Source organism: Spinacia oleracea, chromosome 4 (genome assembly GCF_020520425.1).
Source record: "Spinacia oleracea cultivar Varoflay chromosome 4, BTI_SOV_V1, whole genome shotgun sequence".
In the NCBI taxonomy this organism is placed as follows: domain Eukaryota; kingdom Viridiplantae; phylum Streptophyta; class Magnoliopsida; order Caryophyllales; family Amaranthaceae; genus Spinacia; species Spinacia oleracea.
In genome coordinates this window covers 17,958,450-17,980,598 of record NC_079490.1, presented here as the reverse complement: position 1 = coordinate 17,980,598, position 22,149 = coordinate 17,958,450, and the positions used below count along the sequence as shown (strand labels likewise).

The 22,149-nt window shown below is 34.8% G+C and overlaps 5 protein-coding genes across 6 annotated transcripts in view; all 5 read right to left on the bottom strand.

Annotated features, from left to right (window-relative positions):
• Positions 1 to 85: 85 nt before the first annotated feature.
• Positions 86 to 3,898, bottom strand: LOC110777173 (serine/threonine-protein phosphatase PP1 isozyme 9). The gene is made up of 4 exons (XM_021981781.2): positions 3,466 to 3,898; positions 1,885 to 2,444; positions 1,490 to 1,675; positions 86 to 488 (listed from the first exon to the last, which is right to left on the bottom strand). The coding sequence occupies exons 1-4, from the start codon at positions 3,656 to 3,658 to the stop codon at positions 465 to 467; spliced, it is 963 nt and encodes a 320-aa protein (XP_021837473.1). The 5' UTR covers positions 3,659 to 3,898; the 3' UTR covers positions 86 to 464.
• Positions 3,899 to 10,396: 6,498 nt separating this feature from the next.
• LOC130459622 (uncharacterized) lies at positions 10,397 to 13,172 on the bottom strand. Its single transcript, XM_056827087.1, has 7 exons — positions 12,997 to 13,172; positions 12,886 to 12,916; positions 11,960 to 12,141; positions 11,428 to 11,705; positions 11,211 to 11,334; positions 10,813 to 11,109; positions 10,397 to 10,733 (listed from the first exon to the last, which is right to left on the bottom strand). Exons 3-7 carry the CDS (start codon positions 12,128 to 12,130, stop codon positions 10,554 to 10,556), a joined length of 1,050 nt encoding a protein of 349 aa, XP_056683065.1. The 5' UTR covers positions 12,131 to 12,141; positions 12,886 to 12,916; positions 12,997 to 13,172; the 3' UTR covers positions 10,397 to 10,553.
• Positions 13,173 to 16,601: 3,429 nt separating this feature from the next.
• On the bottom strand, positions 16,602 to 18,727 carry LOC130459574 (uncharacterized). Of its 2 annotated transcripts, none has more exons than XM_056827025.1 (2): positions 18,568 to 18,727; positions 16,602 to 17,802 (listed from the first exon to the last, which is right to left on the bottom strand). In XM_056827025.1, the coding sequence occupies exon 2, from the start codon at positions 17,181 to 17,183 to the stop codon at positions 16,770 to 16,772; it is 414 nt and encodes a 137-aa protein (XP_056683003.1). In that variant the 5' UTR covers positions 17,184 to 17,802; positions 18,568 to 18,727; the 3' UTR covers positions 16,602 to 16,769. The 2 variants fall into 2 exon arrangements, with proteins under 2 accessions (XP_056683003.1, XP_056683004.1); XM_056827026.1 differs by having other exon boundaries at positions 16,602 to 17,334.
• On the bottom strand, positions 17,292 to 17,796 carry LOC130471366 (uncharacterized). Its single transcript, XM_056841435.1, has 2 exons — positions 17,384 to 17,796; positions 17,292 to 17,334 (listed from the first exon to the last, which is right to left on the bottom strand). The coding sequence occupies exons 1-2, from the start codon at positions 17,794 to 17,796 to the stop codon at positions 17,292 to 17,294; spliced, it is 456 nt and encodes a 151-aa protein (XP_056697413.1).
• The window catches only part of LOC110777171 (bidirectional sugar transporter SWEET13-like), a 27,770-nt gene continuing 23,567 nt past the window's right edge, over positions 17,947 to 22,149 (bottom strand). The window contains exon 7 of the mRNA XM_056841434.1: positions 17,947 to 18,061. Coding sequence (XP_056697412.1) covers positions 17,947 to 18,061 — 115 coding nt within the window. The remainder of the gene's footprint in view (positions 18,062 to 22,149) is intronic.

The following is a 22,149-nucleotide window of genomic DNA, read 5'->3' as shown; positions in this document are numbered from 1 at the left end:
AAGAAATACAGTTTCTCACACTGTCAAACAGTTGCTTACAAACTATATTTAGGTCATACTTCTGATAACAAACAATGAGATGTAATTTGATACACGAAAACAAGGGATAACCTATAATACTTCATTATCTGCCTACAAAATGGCAACCAACAAATACAAGAAAAAAACAGGGGAGGGTATAGCCTAAAACAACTGAAGATGAAAGAAAAGAATATAAATGTCAGATCCTGCGGATGGATATGTATTATATATATGGTGTTTGATTTACAGGTTTTTGTCAGATGAACTTCTCATTTCAGTAACTGCAAGCCATGCCCATGAGTTTGTAGAATTACGAGCCTCGGTGGTGAACATTGACGATTTTCACTCCCTCACGAACCATATCACTACGAGAGATCTGAACTCACGAGGATACTAAAAAGTTTCAACTATGCCGTCTTCATTTACATTTACACGAATTAAAATTAGGCTCCTCCAGCTTTAGGAACCTGTTTAGCACCATAAGAATAATCAAGTCATGCCTCTTGGCTAAAAACAGCAAGCTAAAAGAAGATCGGAATTCATCACTCAAAATACTAATAGCATGTTTGGTAGGGGGAGTTGTAATTTTGCAAGGGAAGTCCAAAGACAATTCATCAACTCTTCTTTATGTGTTATTGTTTGTAAAGAACCGTTAGAGCATGATCAACCCTAAGTTTTAATACTTCGAGTTGTGCTGACGTGGCATATGACTCATCAGTTTTAAGATAAGACACAGTGAATTGTAGCATTGAAATGGATGAGTCTTAACAAAGTCTTAAATTGAGTCTTGAAAAATTTAGACTCAACTTAAGACTTGGTGTGTGAGTTGAATTAAATAATAAAATTATATTATACATAAATTTACAAAGTCTTAAATGAATTTGATGGGTGAAGAACTAAATTTGATTGAATTTTAAGGAGTCTTAACAACAATTTAATTATTAATATTAATACAATGCTGACATGACAATTTTAAAAAGTCTTAATACAAGACCCCCTTGATCAATGGGGTGTTGTCTTAACCCTTCTATCTAATGCCATGTCAGCATTCCATTAATATTTAATAATTAAATTATTGTTAAGACTCCTTAAGATTCAATCAAATTTAGCTCTTCACCATATTACTTAACTCCGTATTATTTAATTTAACACACACCAAGTTTTAAGTGCAGTCTTAATTTTTCAAAACTCAATTTAAGATTTTGTTAAGACTCGTCCCCTTCAATGCTACAATTCTCTTTGTATGATCTTAAGACTGATGAGTCATATGCCATGTCAGCACAACTCAGGCTGATCATGCTCAAGTGGTTATGGAAATTAGAACAAAAACACATACTTCTTAATTGAGAGTTTTTGGGGATATAATTGCATCAGATTTCCTTACAAAAACATTCAAGTTCACTACCATTTCCACTAGTGACTACTGCCAAATATTACGGTCCAGAAGATTAAATCATAGGAGATCTACCTTCTTTAGCGGTACTTTGGAACTACTTCCTTGGTCGCGTGGCTTGAGTATCTCAAATGAACATACTAGGGCTTCATCAACACTCAAAAGGGCTCCAGCATTGTCAAACTCTCCGCCATAGTTTGGAGCTGAAAATATTGTAACTAATCTTCGCTTGGCAAAGAATTCATACCCATCTTCTACAACCTGCATTTTACAGTAAAGAGAGACATCCAGGTAAAGGATTGCTACACAATAGAATGAATGTGTAATGGCGGATTTCAATGCATGCGGGGATTTCTTTATGTTTGACCAAAAAGAAAAGATGAAAAAGGTATGACCAACACTAAAAAAGAGCAGCTTCTGGAATTAGTGGAATATGCGAATGAATAATTCCAAAGTAGAGAACCATCTACCTGATGACCGCGGCAAATCAGATCAAGATCATTCTTGTCTAAAAACTCAGCAACCACGTCAGACCCAAATGTACATGAAACACCTCTATCACTGTCTGTCCAGCCTTCATTCCTAGAATCTGGATCTGCCCAGAGAAGGTCACATAGGAGACCATTATCTGGTATCTCCGTAGGTCTCTGAATTTCGTCTATTTGTTTCAAATTATGTAGATCAGGAGACAGACCTCCGTGCATACAAAGAATTTTTTCGTCAATTAATGCAGCAACCGGCAAACAATTGAAGCAGTCCGTGAAAATCTTCCAAAGACGAACATTAAATCTTCTTTTGCACTCATCGTAAAACCCATAAATACGATTGATTTTTGCATCTTCGTGGTTTCCTCGTAAAAGGTGGATTTTATCGGGATATCTTATTTTGTAAGCTAGAAGCAGACAAATTGTCTCCAAGCTTTGCTTGCCACGGTCTACATAATCTCCAAGGAAGAGGTAATTTGCAGCTGGAGGATAACCTCCATATTCAAAAAGCCTAAGAAGATCCAGGTATTGCCCATGTATATCACCTGTAAGGAGGCCTTTATGTTAGAGATGCTATAAACTAGTGGCACATCAGAGAAAATAAACAGAAGAACTATTTCAGAGCAATTAAACATATACTATTTCAGCATAATTACAGTTTAATCTCAATAAATGAATGTTGAAAATTCGCCTATTGGTAGATTGATCCCCCCTAAACCTAACTATCTCCAATTATCTCGATTTCCAAAGTCATGATCACAGCACATTGCAAGTTTAACATGTCAACTAACCATTACATAACCTATTTTGCTCTTGAATTCTCTTATAGCCACATAAGCTTGAAACTATCATCGATTAATCCCCCTCAAAAACACCGATGTTTTGTAGTACGAACAATTTGAAAGGCTATATCTTCTCCCTCACTAGAAATCCTAAATTGCACAGAAGTCACAATTTTTCCACGAAAAAACGCCGTTTAAATTCCATTTTGGATGATCATACCTTGCTGAAGCCAAAATTCTAACCAGACCCATTTTCCTTGGCCATTTCAGAAAGGAAAATAAAACACAACCTGATTTCCAGAGGACTATTACCAATTTACCATACATTGGCAATTCATAGCCATAAGTCCATAACTATACCACATTTCCTTTCTGTAAAATTGTTCTGATAATCCTAACAATAACAATGATCAATAAAATCACCTCTTGCTACAAAACAAATATATGCACCAAGGAAATAGAGAAATGAGAGACAATACTCCCCGGAAAATCCAAATTCCCATATCCTTATTCATCTAAATTCACCAAAAAAATCAAAATGATTTCCCAACAATGTTCAATTATCTTAGTCAATCCAATTTCAAGGTCTCGGCCTCTCGGCGGTGATACCCAATACCCGACATCGAATCTCGTGTCCATCATTGCCCTTGCGATCCAATTAAATTAATCCAATCCCATTTCGGATAAAATAAACAACATAAAGGAAACAAAATTTTAAAAAGAAATTTCTCAAAATTAATACTCAATAAAACCGCAATAAATTAATTAAGAAAGAGAAAATTACCGCAGATCTTAATGGGAGCACGGAGTTGAAGGAGATTAGGCTGAGATAGGAAGATATTACGAGCGTTGACACAAAGTTGGCGGATCTCACCTTCAGATAATTGAACCTGTTTCCCTCCTTTTCCTTCTAATAATCTTCTAATTATATCATCCAATACATTTTCATCCATTGTTCCTTCCATTGTCATCATCATTTCTCCCCCAAAATTAAATCAATTCTGCTCCCTAATCGAAAAAATCTATCCAAACCCCAATTCAATTCGACAGAAACCCAGAAAAAATGAGCAAAAAGTTTGGGTAAAGAGTGAAAATGAGAGGAAATGGAGGAGAGAGAAAGAGGAAGAAAGTATATTAATGGAGGAAATTAGAGAGGGGATGGGATTTGTTCAAAGGGAGTAATAAAAAAAGAGGTGGTCATATACGGAGTAATCTTAAATCGCGTTTTTCATTGTCATTGTCAACTTATACGTGCTCTCCTCGTCTGTCGTCTCCCCCCATTTTTCTCTCTCTTATTTGTCTCCCTATTATTAAAAAAATAAAAGATATATTATGAAAGTAGAGAGAAAGGGAGAGAGAGGAAGAGATAAACTGTCAGTTATTCTCTTATTTCATTAGGCATACATAATATATACATATACATAGTATTATATAGGGGTAAGGGTATAATGGGCATCCACCATAATATATATTTTATAACACTCCCCCTTGGATGTCCATTATCCAAAACAATATAATGCCTTATAATGCGCATGAAATGCTGCCTCATTAAAAACCTTACCAGGAAAACCCAGTGGGAAAAACCATGGTTAAGGGAAAAAGAGTGCAGCGCGCATTTACTCCCCCTAATGACAACATCACTAAAGATCTTTGAGATGGCGCAAACCAATGAGGTGAATCAACTTTTTAAATGTAGCAGTAGGAAGCGCCTTAGTAAACAAATCTGCCAAATTTTCACTTGAACGAATCTGCAAGACATTTATATCGCCATTCTTCTGAAGTTCATGAGTGAAAAAGAATTTTGGTGATATGTGCTTTGTTCTATCACCTTTGATGTATCCTTCCTTGAGCTGTGCAATACATGCTGCATTATCTTCATATAAAATTGTTGGTGCCTCTTTCTCGGAGGATAAACCACAATCTTCTCTTATATGTTGAATCACAGACCGTAGCCATACACATTCACGACTAGCCTCATGAATTGCTAATATCTCAGAATGGTTAGAGGAAGTAGCTGCAATAGTTTGTTTCATAGAACGCCAAGAAATGGCAGTACCTCCACATGTGAACAGATATCCAGTTTGTGATCGGCCATTATGAGGATTAGATAAATATCCTGCATCTGCAAAACCAACTAAACCTTCTTTTGATAAATTAGGAAAGAACAAACCCATATCTTTTCACTACAAGAAATTGATTAATTACCAACCGCTAAAATTGGTTGGTAAAACGCGAAAAACGGTTGGTAAAAGATTTTGCGACCGCCAGCGGTCGCAAATAAGCGGTCAGTTTTCACCTGGACGGTAATTTAGGAAACTCCAACTGGAAGGCGGTCGCTAAAATTTACCGACAGAATTAGCGACCGCCACCTAAGCAGTCACTAAATTAGTGACCGCCAATGCAGTCACTAAATTAGTGACCGCTATTGCAGTCGCTAATTTAGCGACCGCTTTGACGGTCACTAAATTAGCGACCGCTTTGGCGGTCACTAAATTAGTGACTGCCTTTTTAGCGGTCACTAAATTAGTGACTGCTTTCTTGGCGGTCACTAATTTAGTGACTGCTTTGGCGGTCACTAAATTAGTGACTGCCTTGGGGGCGGTCACTAAATTAGTGACTGCTTTTGTGGCGGTCACTAAATTTGTGACTGCCTTTGCGGTCGGTAATTATGCAAATATCATTTGCAGCCAATTTTGTAAAATCGCATATATACCTGTATTATATGCCTGTATAAATATTATATATGTACCTGTAAATATTATATATGTACCTGTAAATATTATATATGCCTGTATATATACGAATTTATATAAATTCTGTAAAATCGTATGAAACCTGCTCGATGTTATAATATTAAACATGTTCAAAGTCATACAACAAAGATTCATAATACACATAATGTTGTTCAAACATGTTAATACGAAAAGTTGTAACTAGTTCAAACTAATACAAGAATACTAACTACCTAACACAAAGGTGTCCCGCCTCCGGGTGGATCTCGAGGGTCCTGCGACTGCGAGAAAGGAAAACCAGTACACTGACTGAACATCCGCTCGTAAGACTCCATTGCCTTTTTCATCTGGGCGGCATGTTCTTCTCTTTCTTGTCTCTCCCTTTCTCTCTCTTGTCTCTCCCTTTCCATCTCCCTTTGGTGCTGTAGTCGCTCTGCTTCTCTTTCTTCTCTCTCCCTTTGCCTCAAAAGTAGATCGTCCTCCATAGCCTTTAACATCTGATTTTTTGTTGTTTCAAGCTCAATGGATTTTTGGGTCAACTGTTGTTGAGTCTCTTCCAATCGAGATGACATTTGAGAATAAATAGATGGGGTGTATGAGCTAGAAGAACTACCACCCCTTCTAGATGGTGCAAAGTATAGAGAGGCTCCACTACCCAGCCCGGGGACCTTTCCCTTCTTTCTCCCACCTACTGTCTCAAAGTAGATTTGGTTGGGATCTTTAGCAATGCCTTTTTCAACACATTCAGCAACATTTTTTTCATAGTTTTCCTACAAGAATTAAAATGATTATCACCCATGCATAAAAAAATATATTAAATGGAGCACATTTAAACTTAAAACGTGTTTCATAAGCTTTGTTTGAACTTGCTAAGTCACATTCTTTCCGTAGTTTTCCTACAATAATTAAAATGATTATCACCCATGCATAACAAATATATTAAATTGAGCACATTTAAACTTAAAACATATATAGGCTAAATAAGGCATTTTCGCTCCCATTTTTCAAAAAAAAGAACTAAGGGCTGATTTTAAACTTAAAACATGTTTCATAAGCTTTGTTTTCACTTGCTAAGTCACATTCAAACGTAGTTACTCACATCTAAGGCCTATTTGGTCGTTATAGGTCATATATTGCCTAAAATGTCATTTTCTCGCCTAACTTTGAGCTAAGGAACCAAACTTGTCATTTCAAACCATTTACATGTTTTATGTGTCATATTCAAGGTTTCTAAAACCGATTCTAAGCAATTTAAGCACATTTAGGTCATATTTGGTCGATATAGGTCACTTATAGGCTAAATAAGGCGTTTTCGGTCCCATTTTTCAACTTAATCACCTACGGGCTGATTTTAAACTTGAAACATGTTTCATAAGGTTAGTTTGAACTTGCTAAGTCACATTCAAACGTAGTTACTCACATCTAAGGCCTATATGGTCGTTATAGGTCATATATTGCCTAAAATGTCATTTTCTCGCCTAACTTTGAGCTAAGGAACCAAACTTGTCATTTCAAACCATTTACATGTTTTATGTGTCATATTCAAGGTTTCTAAAACCGATTCTAAGCAATTTAAGCACATTTAGGTCATATTTGGTCGATATAGGTCACTTATAGGCTAAATAAGGCGTTTTCGGTCCCATTTTTCAACTTAATCACCTACGGGCTGATTTTAAACTTAAAACATGTTTCATAAGGTTAGTTTGAACTTGCTAAGTCACATTCAAAGGTATTTACTCACATCTAAGGCCTATATGGTCGTTATAGGTCATATATTGCCTAAAATGTCATTTTCTCGCCCAACTTTGAGCTAAGGAACCAAACTTGTCATTTCAAACCATTTACATGTTTTATGTGTCATATTCAAGGTTTCTAAAACCGATTCTAAGCAATTTAAGCACATTTAGGTCATATTTGGTCGATATAGGTTACATATAGGCTAAATAAGGCGTTTTCGGTCCCATTTTTCAACTTAATCACCTACGGGCTGATTTTAAACTTAAAACATGTTTCATAAGGTTAGTTTGAACTTGCTAAGTCACATTCAAAGGTATTTACTCACATGTAAGGCCTATATGGTCGTTATAGGTCATATATTGCCTAAAATGTCATTTTCTCGCCTAACTTTGAGCTAAGGAACCAAACTTGTCATTTCAAACCATTTACATGTTTTATGTGGCATATTAAAGGTTTCTAAAACTGATTCTTAGCAATTTAAGCACATTTAAGTCATATTTGGTCGATATAGGTCATATATAGGCTAAATAAGGCATTTTCGGTCCCATTTTTCAACTAAATCACCTAGGGGCAGATTTTAAACTTAAAACATGTTTCATAAGCTTTGTTTGAACTTGATAAGTCACATTCAAAGGTATTTACTCACATCTAAGGCCTATATGGTCGTTATAGGTCATATATTGCCTAAAATGTCATTTTCTCGCCCAACTTTGAACTAAGGAACCAAACTTGTCATTTCAAACCATTTACATGTTTTATGTGGCATATTAAAGGTTTCTAAAACTGATTCTTAGCAATTTAAGCACATTTAAGTCATATTTGGTCGATATAGGTCATATATAGGCTAAATAAGGCATTTTCGGTCCCATTTTTCAACTAAATCACCTAGGGGCAGATTTTAAACTTAAAACATGTTTCATAAGCTTTGTTTGAACTTGATAAGTCACATTCAAAGGTATTTACTCACATCTAAGGCCTATATGGTCGTTATAGGTCATATATTGCCTAAAATGTCATTTTCTCGCCTAACTTTGAGCTAAGGAACCAAACTTGTCATTTCAAACCATTTACATGTTTTATGTGGCATATTAAAGGTTTCTAAAACTGATTCTTAGCAATTTAAGCACATTTAAGTCATATTTGGTCGATATAGGTCATATATAGGCTAAATAAGGCATTTTCGGTCCCATTTTTCAACTACATCACCTAGGGGCAGATTTTAAACTTAAAACATGTTTCATAAGCTTTGTTTGAACTTGATAAGTCACATTCAAAGGTATTTACTCACATCTAAGGCCTATATGGTCGTTATAGGTCATATATTGCCTAAAATGTCATTTTCTCGCCCAACTTTGAACTAAGGAACCAAACTTGTCATTTCAAACCATTTACATGTTTTATGTGGCATATTAAAGGTTTCTAAAACTGATTCTTAGCAATTTAAGCACATTTAAGTCATATTTGGTCGATATAGGTCATATATAGGCTAAATAAGGCATTTTCGGTCCCATTTTTCAACTAAATCACCTAGGGGCAGATTTTAAACTTAAAACATGTTTCATAAGCTTTGTTTGAACTTGATAAGTCACATTCAAAGGTATTTACTCACATCTAAGGCCTATATGGTCGTTATAGGTCATATATTGCCTAAAATGTCATTTTCTCGCCTAACTTTGAGCTAAGGAACCAAACTTGTCATTTCAAACCATTTACATGTTTTATGTGGCATATTAAAGGTTTCTAAAACTGATTCTTAGCAATTTAAGCACATTTAAGTCATATTTGGTCGATATAGGTCATATATAGGCTAAATAAGGCATTTTCGGTCCCATTTTTCAACTAAATCACCTAGGGGCAGATTTTAAACTTAAAACATGTTTCATAAGCTTTGTTTGAACTTGATAAGTCACATTCAAAGGTATTTACTCACATCTAAGGCCTATATGGTCGTTATAGGTCATATATTGCCTAAAATGTCATTTTCTCGCCTAACTTTGAGCTAAGGAACCAAACTTGTCATTTCAAACCATTTACATGTTTTATGTGTCATATTCAAGGTTTCTAAAACCGATTCTAAGCAATTTAAGCACATTTAGGTCATATTTGGTCGATATAGGTCACTTATAGGCTAAATAAGGCGTTTTCGGTCCCATTTTTCAACTAAATCACCTAGGGGCAGATTTTAAACTTAAAACATGTTTCATAAGCTTTGTTTGAACTTGATAAGTCACATTCAAAGGTATTTACTCACATCTAAGGCCTATATGGTCGTTATAGGTCATATATTGCCTAAAATGTCATTTTCTCGCCCAACTTTGAGCTAAGGAACCAAACTTGTCATTTCAAACCATTTACATGTTTTATGTGTCATATTCAAGGTTTCTAAAACCGATTCTAAGCAATTTAAGCACATTTAGGTCATATTTGGTCGATATAGGTTACATATAGGCTAAATAAGGCGTTTTCGGTCCCATTTTTCAACTTAATCACCTACGGGCTGATTTTAAACTTAAAACATGTTTCATAAGGTTAGTTTGAACTTGCTAAGTCACATTCAAAGGTATTTACTCACATCTAAGGCCTATATGGTCGTTATAGGTCATATATTGCCTAAAATGTCATTTTCTCGCCCAACTTTGAGCTAAGGAACCAAACTTGTCATTTCAAACCATTTACATGTTTTATGTGTCATATTCAAGGTTTCTAAAACCGATTCTAAGCAATTTAAGCACATTTAGGTCATATTTGGTCGATATAGGTTACATATAGGCTAAATAAGGCGTTTTCGGTCCCATTTTTCAACTTAATCACCTACGGGCTGATTTTAAACTTAAAACATGTTTCATAAGCTTTGTTTTCACTTGCTAAGTCACATTCAAACGTAGTTACTCACATCTAAGGCCTATTTGGTCGTTATAGGTCATATATTGCCTAAAATGTCATTTTCTCGCCTAACTTTGAGCTAAGGAACCAAACTTGTCATTTCAAACCATTTACATGTTTTATGTGTCATATTCAAGGTTTCTAAAACCGATTCTAAGCAATTTAAGCACATTTAGGTCATATTTGGTCGATATAGGTTACATATAGGCTAAATAAGGCGTTTTCGGTCCCATTTTTCAACTTAATCACCTACGGGCTGATTTTAAACTTAAAAAGTGTTTCATAAGCTTTGTTTGAGCTTGCTAAGTCACATTCAAGGGTATTTACTCACATCTAAGGCCTATTTGGTCGTTATAGGTCATATATAGGCTAAATAAGGCATTTTCGGTCCCATTTTTCAACTAAATCACCTAGGGGCAGATTTTAAACTTAAAACATGTTTCATAGGTCATATTTTGTCGATATAGGACCTATATTGACCAAATAAGGCATTTTCGCTCCCATTTTTCAAATAAACGAACTAAGGGTTGATTTTAAACTTAAAACGTGTTTCATAAGCTTTGTTTGAATAATAGTAAGTTACCTTGATTTGCTTTGCTTTGCTACTACAAGGGACTTTCCCTTTACCCGGTACTTCCTTCGTGTGTGTCTTCAAATATAAGTCACCAGCTGTAGGCATCACACCTCCACTTTCCTTTGCCTAATAATACAAGTAATTTTTGTGAATAATCAAATTAGTAACAACGTTAAATGAAATTTAGTTACATTATTAAACTTACCATTTTCTTTGCAGCCTCAGTTGTGGAAATGGAACCTTGGAAATGTGATGGTTCAACATTGTTGGTTAATGAACCCCCTCTTCTATTTTTCTTAGCCTGCTCAGATCTTTTCTTGAATTCATCATCATCCACGTGCTTCATCATATCTGCATGCACTTTCTCAGACATCCAATCTGGCTTCCTTCCATTACTCTTTCTTGTTATTTGGTAGTGGATGTACTTAACCCGTTTATATGCATTTGCATGGTAATCACGCACAGCAAGGTGATCAAACTCAGGCAACCATTTATAGGTCCTCTACACAAAAGAAAAGAAAAGAAGGATATTTTGTTATGTTACAATTATAGCAAGTTGAAAAATAAAAAGTGATACATTACATGATATAAAATTGTGTAAACCTTGAACAGAGTGAACCAATGATCTTTTGTATCCTTGTCAACTTTGGTATAACACGTCCAAGGACTCTTGAAATATTTCTGGATGACGTTAGTAATATCCCGCGAAATGGAACTGTGATCAAACCTTACATAGTGGAATAGGAAATAACACAAGTAACGTTAGTTTACAACATTCATACATGAGATAAAATAATTAAAATGTAACTCTAAATCTTACCAAAGTTCACCCGGTGCCATCCAAACGACTCCAGAATCCTCAGCTTCTTCATTTACTTGTGAATCAGGTACCACCTCTTCAGAGTATTCACCTTGAGTTTCGTCATCATCAAAGTAGGTATCCAGTGAGGGTTGGGTCACCCGTGTAGTACCTCCACGGCCAGCTCCATGGTCAGCTCCATGGCCACCTCCACGACCACCTTCACAACCACCTTCACGACCACCTCCACGTGCACCTAAACGACTGCGGATGGCTGAATGTTCTCCTCGATTGGACATCTGTTTATTTAGTAGAACACAAACCAAGTTTAAATAACTCAAATTTCAATCATAAAAGACAATTCATCGATTGGACATCTGTTTATTTAATGGAACACAAACCAAGCATTAGCATTAACAACTTCAGATTTTCTAACAAACATAAATTTATACAACCAAAATAAAAAGTTCAATGATAAGTTCAATAAACAACAACATAATTCAAAGTTCAATCATAAAAGACAACACATGTCAAATTCCAATCATAAGTTTACCAAACGCCTGTTATCACACAAGGGGCATGGGCATCTTATTTTGTCACCATCATTGCATGTTGGATGCTCTTTGCAAAACTCAATGAACTCTCCAACCCCCTTGAGAAAGTCGGGCTTAAGATTGCGCCCGTCGAGTCTATCATACATCCAACTACGCTCTCTTCTTTTCATGATACCAAATTCTACATATCTCACAAAAAACATGTTACTAACCAATCTCTACACATCTCACACTAATCATGTTACTAAACCTACTATATAGTCTAACTACCGCTCGAAGTTTTCTAAATAAACAATCAAATAATTGATTTTATTAATTATATAAAAATCAATACTTATTAATGATATAAAGTTAAATAATTTATTAATGATATAAAGATCAATAATTTATTCAAACGCACTTATAAATTATATAAAGTTCAATAATTTACTTATAATTTATATAAAGATCAATAATTACTTAAACACAAGCCAATAAGGATAAAAATCAAATATAAATAATAAAATGCATTTACAATAAACACCTAAACATGCACGAATTTATTCAATACACTTACTTACTACTCAAATTCATTCTCTAAATTATTCGTTGTTTCTCATATGACATTCCTTGAATCTTTGGCATAAAATTAAATTTCATAAAATCTTACACCTACACCTACATCAAAATTCTTACACCTACACCTACATCAAAATTAAATTCCTTGAAATTTTGGCATAAAATTAAATTTCATAAAATCTTACACCTACATCAAATTAAGTACGGCATTCCTTGAAAATTTCATAAAATTTCCATAATTTCCATAATTTTCCATAATTTTCTAACAAGTCATTCCATAAATTCATTGAAAAAAATACCCATTAATTATCTAACAAGTCATTCCATAGTTATGGGTCAAAAAATTAGAAGAGAAAAAAAAGATTACCTTCAAAGATCGAAGAGTTCACATACAAGATCTACAATTGATATAAACAACAAAGTTAGGGTTTGAAAAATTAAAGCATTATATTATGAAAAAACTAAGAATAAAGGTTACCTGGAGTGGAAAACATCGACGATTGAGTAGTCCGGTCCGGTGGGTGGTCCGCCTGGGCTGCTGGCTGGGGGCGCCGTGCGCGGCTCGGGGGGGGGTTGGGCGTGGGCTGGGCTGCTGGCTGGGGGAACCGTGCGCGGCTGGGCTGGGTGGGTCGTGCACTCTGGCCGAGTCGGGGGGTTAGGGTGGCGCCGTCGGGGGAGGGGGGTGGTTCACCGGCGGGGGAGGGGGGTCGAAGGAGGGAAGGCTCTTCAAGTTTTTTTTGGTCGAAGGAGGGAATACAGATTTTTTTTTTCTTTTTTTAATTTAGTGACCGTTTTTGGTCATTGATTATTTATTTTTTTTTTTATTTTTTTTTTTAATTTTAGCGACCGCTTTTTTGGTCGGGTATATTATATAGGCGGTTGGTAAAATTTTAAATTTATTTTGAAAATAGTCGGAATTTACCGACTGCTAAATAGTCGGAATGAAAGTTTATGCAGTCGATAAATTTACGACCGTTATGAAAGCGGTTGGTAAATTTTAAATTTACCAACCGCTCTACATTCGGTCGGTAAATTTAGCGACCGTTTCTATTTCGGTTGGTAAATTTATTTTTACTGACTACTTTCACGGCGGTCGGTAAAATCAGTTGGTAATCAAGCGCTTTCTTGTAGTGTTTGTACCTTGTAGATAACGAAGTACATGTTTAATCCCATTCCAATGCCTACGGGTTGGGCATGAGCTAAACCTTGCTAACAAATTCACAGAAAATGATATGTCAGGTCTTGTATGACTAGCAAGATACATCAATGCTCCAATTGCACTTAAGTATGGTACTTCAGGACCAAGAATTTTTTCATTATTTTCCCGAGGACGGAAAGGGTCTTTATCCACTTCAAGTGATCTTACAACCATAGGGCTACTCAATGGATGTGCTTGATTCATAGAGAACCTTTTTAGCACCTTTTCTGTATATGTTGTTTGATGCACAAGGATTCCATTCTTTAGGTGCTCAATTTGTAACCCCAAACAAAATTTTGTCTTTCCAAGATCTTTCATTTCAAATTCTTTCTTTAAACATTCCACGGTCATGGAAATCTCTTCAGGAGTTCCAACAATATTTAGATCATCAACATACACTGCAATTATAACAAATCCTGATCCAAATCTCTTTATAAAAATACATGGGCTAATAGGATCATTCTTATAGCCTTCTTTCAATAAGTACTCACTAAGGCGATTATACCACATACGCCCAGATTGTTTCAATCCATATAGAGATCTATTCAATTTGATAGAGAAATGTTCTCGAGAACTTGATTTTGTTGCTTCTGGCAACTTAAATCCTTCTGGGAGTTTCATATAGATATCATTATCCAGTGGGCCATACAAATAAGATGTGACTACATCCATTAAGAGTAAGTCAAGTCCCTCTCTCATTGCCAGACTAATTATATATCTAAAAGTTGTTGCATCCACCACAGGAGAATATGTCTCCTCATAATCAATACCAGGTCCAATATCACCATTTTCATTTTTCTTTCGCACAAAGACCCATTTATGTCCCACTGGCTTTACATCTTCAGGTGTACGGACTACAGGTCCAAATACTTCTCTTTTTGCAAGAGATTTCAATTCTGATTCAATTGCTTCCTTCCACTTTGGCCAATCATCTCTATGTCTAAATTCTTCAATAGACTTTGGTTCATGATCCTCATCATCATCCACAACATTTAATGCTACATTGCATGCAAAAACATTATCGACGTCGATTTGATTTCGGTTCCATGTAATTCCAGACATGATATAATTTATTGAAATTTCTTCATTATCAGGTACCTGAATTTCATCTTCTATCATATCTAAAGTCTCTTCTGGAGATCCTTTAAAATTGATCGTATCCTCTATTGAACCATCATTAACCATTGCTCCTTTCCTTTTTCGAGGATTCTTGTCTTTGGAACCTATTGGTCTTCCACGCTTCTGGCGTGCCTTAGACTCATTAGCAACTTCATTTTGTCCTTCTGGGACCTCAATCTTAATTGGAGCATTCACAGCTGGTATATGTGACTTAGTCACTCTCTTTGGGTCAGTAAAAGCGTCTGGCAACTGATTTGCTAAACTTTGTAAATGAATTATCTTTTGAACTTCTAGTTCACATTGCTTAGTACGAGGATCAAAATGAGATAATGATAATTCATTCCAACTAATTTCTTTATCCAGCTGTTTGTTTTCTCCCCCTAAACCTGGAAAAACTGACTCATTAAAATGACAATCAGCAAAACGAGCCTTAAATAAATCCCCTGTAGTTGGCTCAAGATATTTGATTATTGATGGGGAATCAAATCCAACATATATTCCCAACCTCCTTTGAGGACCCATCTTGGAGCGACGTGGTGGAGCTATAGGGACATAAACCGCACATCCAAAAATTTTAAGATGGGATATATTTGGTTCCTGACCAAAAAACAATTGTGATGGGGAGAACTTATGATAATTTGTTGGCCTGATGCGTATTAATGTTGCTGCATGTAATATAGCATGTCCCCAAGCAGTAATTGGGAGTTTAGACTTCATTAGCAATGGTCTAGCAATCAACTGAATGCGTTTAATTAATGATTCAACAAGACCGTTTTGTGTATGAACATGTGCTACAGGATGTTCAACATTTATCCCAATGGACATGCAATAATCATTGAAAGATTGTGAAGTAAATTCACCAGCATTATCAAGACGAATAGACTTGATAGGAGTATCCGGAAAATGTGCTCTTAATTTAATCAACTGAGCAAGTAATCTCGCAAACGCCAGGTTGCGAGATGATAACAAACATACATATGACCATCTAGTCGATGCATCGATTAAAACCATAAAGTATCTAAATGATCCACATGGGGGATGTATTGGCCCACAAATATCCCCTTGTATACGTTCCAGAAAATTGATTGATTCAAAATTTATCTTAGCTGGTGATGGTCGAATTATCAACTTTCCTTGTGAGCAAGCAACACATGAAAAATTATTAGAGAGAATCTGCTGGCTCTTTAATGAATGCCCACAAGAATTTTCAATGATTTTTCGCATCATGATTGAACCGGGATGGCCTAACCGGTCATGCCAAATTATGAAGCTATCAGTAAACTTCTGGTTTACTATAGCATGAGTTTCAATAGAATTAATTCTCGTGTAGTACAAACTTGTGCAGAATGTAGGTAATTTCTCCAAGACAGTCTTTGTGCCATTAGTTATGCTCGTGATTTGAAGGAATTCATCATTTCCTTCACTAATAGTCTCAATATGATAACCATTACTTCGAATATCTTTAAAACTCAATAAATTTCTTTGAGACTTGGGAGAATATAATGCATCATTGATGACAAATTTAGTTCCCATAGGCAACAATATATTTGCTCTTCCGGAGCCTTCTATAATATTTGTACTACCCGATATAGTACTCACACTAGTTTTTCTCATCATCAATTGAGAGAAATATTTCTTATTCTTAAGTATAGTATGAGTAGTTGCACTTTCAGCAAGACATAATTCTTCATCATTTATTTTTCATTGACCTTGAGAGGTATTCATATTCATCAAGGAAATAAAAATATGTGTCACAAAACTAAACATGTCCAAAATAACCATTATAAAATAAAACACCCAAAATAATACAATATCTTAGAAAACACACAAAATATAAAGTCATAATACAATCACAAAGTTCATAACTTAAACACATAATGTCATAATTAAAATACCACAATTCTATACCAAAACCAACACAACATATTAAAAACTTAATTATTCCCTTCAGGGGAAGTAAAGAAATCTGCAACTTCTAGGTGAGTTGTATCACCAGACTCAAAATCACCTTCGCCATCTTCAAATACAAGATTGGTCTCAACATTCTTTCCTTTCTTCTTCAATGATTGTTGATAAAGATCAACAAGATGTTTTGGTGTGCGACATACACGTGACCAATAACCTTTTCCTCCACAACGATAGCACACACTAGGCACATTGTCACTTTTTCCTTTCTCACCTTTACCATCTTTGCGGTCCCACTTCTGGTGGGAATGTGAGCTCTTGTAATAACCTCCATGACCTCTACCATAGCCACCGAAACCACGTCCACGCCCACGGCCTCGCCATTGGCCACGACCATAACCACTGCTGCTGGCATGGTCTTTTTTTCTTTGATACTTTCCCATTATGGGATGTCACATTCGCTTCAGGGAATGGAGTTGAGCCAGTAGGGCGTGCTTCATGATTTTTCATTAACAGCTCATTATTTTGTTCAGCCACAAGAAGACAAGATATCAATTCAGAATATTTCTTAAAACCCTTTTCTCGATACTGTGTCTGCAGGACAACATTGTTTGCATGAAAAGTGGAGTATGCTTTTTCTAACATATCTGCATCAGTAATTTTCTCTCCACATAATTTCAGTTGAGAAGTAATTTTAAACATGGATGAGTTATATTCACTCACAGATTTAAAATCTTGTAATCTTAAATGCAACCAATCATAACGAGCCTTTGGCAATATCACAGTTTTCTGGTGGTCATACCTTTCCTTTAGATTGCTCCAAAGGATTTGTGGGTCTTTAACTGTCAGATACTCATTTTTTAGTCCCTCATGGAGGTGATGGCGAAGAAATATCATAGCTTTAGCTTTATCTTGACATGTTGCTTTATTTCCTTCTTTTATTGTGTCACCAAGCCCTTTACCATCTAGGTGTATTTCAGCATCTAACGCCCATGACAAATAGTTTTTCCCGGTAATATCAAGGGCCACAATCTCAAGTTTTGCTAGGTTCGACATGATTCACTATACAGGATAATAATATTGATTAATTAAGACTTACATAATAAACATATTCACATCAAATCGTAATTTACATAAACATCACATACTAACATCATCAAATAGACATACTCATACACATCAAAATAGGTTTAACACATTAAATTATCATTTGTCCTGAAAATCATCAAAACCATCAATAGTATTGTAAAATATATAAGAAAAATTCATGTTTACCGCAATAAAGAAGAAGTTACCAAAATTGATATGGACAACAAAGATACTGCACTTCGATCAAAACAGTATTGCCACATGATATTGTCACATTAAACCGTAACTAACATAAATATTCAGATACTAACATCATCAATTAGACATAATTCCAAGTATTCTAATTCAATATTCATATTAATACGGTAAAACAAATAAACATAAACTTACGAAATCAACATACCGATTACTAACGGTTATTAAAACAACTTAATATGGTAAACTATCCATTCAAATCATGAGTGCAGGAGGAATGAAACGCAAAACACAAAAGCGAAATACTAGTTTACAATCATGTGGGCAGGAGGAATGAAACGCAAAATACAAAAAGCGAAATACAGTACTAGTTTACAATCATGTTGCATACTGGCATCATCACAATATAATTCAATTATAACCATGAGTATTAATTATAACATTAATGTGAACAACATGTAACTGTCAAATTGCGTCAATAAAAATCTAACAAGTTATACAGTTATAAAATAAATACCATGATCCAATAATTAAAATACATACCAGAATTTGTTGATCGATTTGCTTGTTTCGTTATTCCTTTTCCATCACCAAACAAGATTAATGATTAGGGTTGATAATTTCAATTATCTTCGGTCAATTAGAGATGGTGCTGATAACGTATTATGAAAGTAGAGAGAAAGGGAGAGAGAGGAAGAGATAAACTGTCAGTTATTCTCTTATTTCATTAGGCATACATAATATATACATATACATAGTATTATATAGGGGTAAGGGTATAATGGGCATCCACCATAATATATATTTTATAACAAGATAAAAGAAATATCTTTGTTGCATTCTCTATATTTTTTTTTATTGAAATGTCAACTACAAAGTACTTTAGTCTATTGTGTTCAGGAAAAATAAGTTTAGTTAAGCTTAGATAATTTCAAATAATATAAGTTTAATACTCCCTCTGTATTTATTTAAGGAATACATTTGCTTTTTCCGGCCGTATTTATTTAAGAGATACACTTGCCATTTTTAGTAACTTATCAACCCCACCATCTAATTAAATAATATATCTACACCCCACCCCACCCCCCACTCCCTAAAATGACATGATCCCCACTTGTTTTTCTCATTAAAATATCTATTCAACCCCACTTGTTTTATTACTTTATTTCATTCAATTTTTTTTTCTTAATACCTGTGCCCGGCCAAGTATCTTAAATAAATACGGAGGGAGTAGAAATGAGAGATACTAAAGTACAATTTGTAACTAAAATAAGTTTTAATTTCAAGTTCTCAAAAAAAAAAAAATGGCTCCAGTTTCTAATAAGTTAAGATAAAATAAGATAAGAATAAAAAAAAGTCAAAATCAGTAAATAGAATGCACTCTCAATTGGTTAAAGTCGTGGGATGATATTTCATAATTTAGAGCCGAGCCTACGTTAATAGGGGCGGTGAGCACAACAAGGTACCCTGTCCAAATTTCAGAAACCGGAACAAGTTCTCAATTTTATTACCCGGAATCGGAACATGCACATATAACAGGTTCCGATTCTAAAAACCGCAGGTTCCGATTTAGGATACCTGACTTTTGCTCACCCCTGGTTATTTAGATTCTTTCTACACTCCAAACAAAGTAGTTGGGTTGGACCTTGGAAATTTAATTTATTAAATAACAAATGGTGGAGTATAAGTTTGGACTTGATATTGCCACTATATTGGAGGTGTTCCATACTTCCATGGACATGGCAAGTAGTGAGAACTGAGAAGGGTTTGAGGGATATCTTTGTGATCGACCACTCAATGTATGCACCACACCGAAAAAGAGCATTCCACGCTGCGGTGGAAGTAGTGGAACTTCCATGGCCCATGGCCCATGGCCCGGGCCGTGGCGAGTTGTGTGTTCACTCATGTCACTCACATGCTTTCTTAAACAAGTGTTGTCCTCAAACCTCAAATATAAACATTGAAAGTAGTTGGTGTTTTTCTCACGTGGGACTTTTCACATTCCCTTTTCCCCACTCATTTTCTTTTGTATTCTCACTAGAATTTCCAATAGATAATCTTATAAAATATGAAATAAATAATGCATCATGCAGTCACATCTACCACCTACCTTTAAATTTTAAGGTAAAAATGTGTGGTGTCTTAAATTATGCCAAAATGGAGAAACAATAAAGGTAATACCTACTTAAGGTGTTCAGCATTAGTCTCTTATAAGCACCCATACACAAGTAGTTAATCGGAGGGTTTGGACCTAATAACAAAGTACATACTCCCTCTGTCCCGGAATACTTGACCTGTTTTCCTTATTGGGCCGTCCTTTAATACTTGACCTGTTTCTAAAATGAAAATATTCTAACAATATTATATTATTTCTCACTCCAACCCTATTAACCCACCTACCCCCTACTCCATACAAAAAATAATTAAAAATTCAACACCTACTCTCCCTCAACCCCACCTCTTAACCCACCTCCCACTAACTACATTAAAATAATACCCCACTATCAACTACTACCTATTAAATTAAATAAGTCAATTCAAGTTCCTTAAACTATGTGCCGGTCAAACCGGGTCGAGTATTCCGGGACGGAGGGAGTACTTACATGAATTGAAGTTAGTTGTTTTCCTTCGTCTATGCTTGAGTTTGGATTATCAAAGTTCACCTTTTTATAATTTTATGTTTATTAGACCTGCAAAATCTATCAATACCTTAAGCACTTCTCACCTCATTTTTATGTTCGCCTGATCTGATCTAAGATAACACACACCTTCACCTTAGAATAAAAAATGAAGGCGGTACGCGTACGGTATATACGACTACATGATCGATATTTATTTCAAGAGACTATATGAAGAGTTGAAGACCTAGTGAAGTTAATTGGGTGCCCTCCGAGGGCTAGCTCCAACCATTCTTATTTTCCACCAACATCCAACAAGTTTCATTACTAAGATTAACTATGAAAAGGACTTCACCTATTACATAATTATTAACCTTACCAAACACAATTAATTACAACCAAAATAAAACTACTAAATCTATATTGATGCGTATAGCGGTATAGGTATTAACTAGTATAATACCCGTGCGATGCACGATTTATAATCTAAATATAAATTTGTTTGAAATCTAAACTATTATGATAGACAATTATTATCAAAATAGAGCTTATATATGTGTATTCTCCTAATTAAAATTAATGATCGATAAATTTGTTATTGCTTCATACGATGTATTATTTATTTATTTTTTAAAAAACAAAAGAGGGTACCAAAACAAAACTATTTCATCCACATTTCATGACTTGTGGCAAGCATAAAGTTATTATCATCCAACCTTAACTTCGATAGTCATACTCATTTAATACTGACCCTTATACCTCATTACCCGACCACCTAACACTTATTCTAATCATTTACTTTATTCAGTTATATATGACTTTGAGGCGGGGCGTGGCCTCCAAACTCCTACCTTCTAAAATGCTCATTTCTATCCCCGCAATGACACATATCCGCAATGACACAAATTCTAAATAAAAAATGATCGTACATACAGTTAGTCATTAGGAAAAAAAAGTAAACTATTTTAATACATGCTAAAAGATGTTTACGAATTTTTATTAATATTTTGGAAAAATCATTGTCGTACGGTTGTGAATATTGTGATATTGAATCGAGTTTAGTAAAGACCTATTATAGTAATATTAATCTCTTATATCAGTTGTACATAAACAATAATGACAAAACTGATGCATAATAATTTGACCAAATTGTCTCAAATAAAATAAATATTTCGTACCAATAGAGAAATAAAAAATAACGACATAAATTAGGTGCATAATAATTTTTACAAATCAACTCAAACAAAATAAATACTCCGTATCGAGATTTTATTTGTAAAATTAAAAGTATATTCTACTTTTTATAAGATATCCATATTGTATATTTATTTGTTATACATCTCATACTTATTTGTTTTACAACCTTCATGTGATAAGTTACTACACGTATATCAAATAGATTCTTTCACGTTGTACATCTATAATGTATAAATGGTCTTACACGTACTCTATATGCTTATCTTAATTTTAGTATAGTATAATAGTTCTTTACTAACATAATAGGTCT

Excerpts from the sequence above, each read along its gene's own strand:
- LOC110777173 (XM_021981781.2), bottom strand. The coding sequence starts at position 3,658 with ATGATGATGACAATGGAAGGAACAATGGATGAAAATGTATTGGATGAT. Across the intron at positions 2,445-3,465 it reads TGCTCCCATTAAGATCTGCG|GTGATATACATGGGCAATAC; the intron begins GTAATTTTCTCT and ends GCCTCCTTACAG. Across the intron at positions 1,676-1,884 it reads TGATTTGCCGCGGTCATCAG|GTTGTAGAAGATGGGTATGA; the intron begins GTAGATGGTTCT and ends TGTAAAATGCAG.
- LOC130459622 (XM_056827087.1), bottom strand. The coding sequence starts at position 12,130 with ATGAAAAGAAGAGAGCGTAGTTGGATGTATGATAGACTCGACGGGCGC. Across the intron at positions 11,335-11,427 it reads ATGGCACCGGGTGAACTTTG|GTTTGATCACAGTTCCATTT; the intron begins GTAAGATTTAGA and ends CCACTATGTAAG. Across the intron at positions 11,110-11,210 it reads ATTGGTTCACTCTGTTCAAG|AGGACCTATAAATGGTTGCC; the intron begins GTTTACACAATT and ends TCTTTTGTGTAG.
- LOC130459574 (XM_056827025.1), bottom strand. The coding sequence starts at position 17,183 with ATGGGAAAGTATCAAAGAAAAAAAGACCATGCCAGCAGCAGTGGTTAT.
- LOC130471366 (XM_056841435.1), bottom strand. The coding sequence starts at position 17,796 with ATGTCGAACCTAGCAAAACTTGAGATTGTGGCCCTTGATATTACCGGG. Across the intron at positions 17,335-17,383 it reads AAAATTACTGATGCAGATAT|ACACAGTATCGAGAAAAGGG; the intron begins GTTAGAAAAAGC and ends GTTGTCCTGCAG.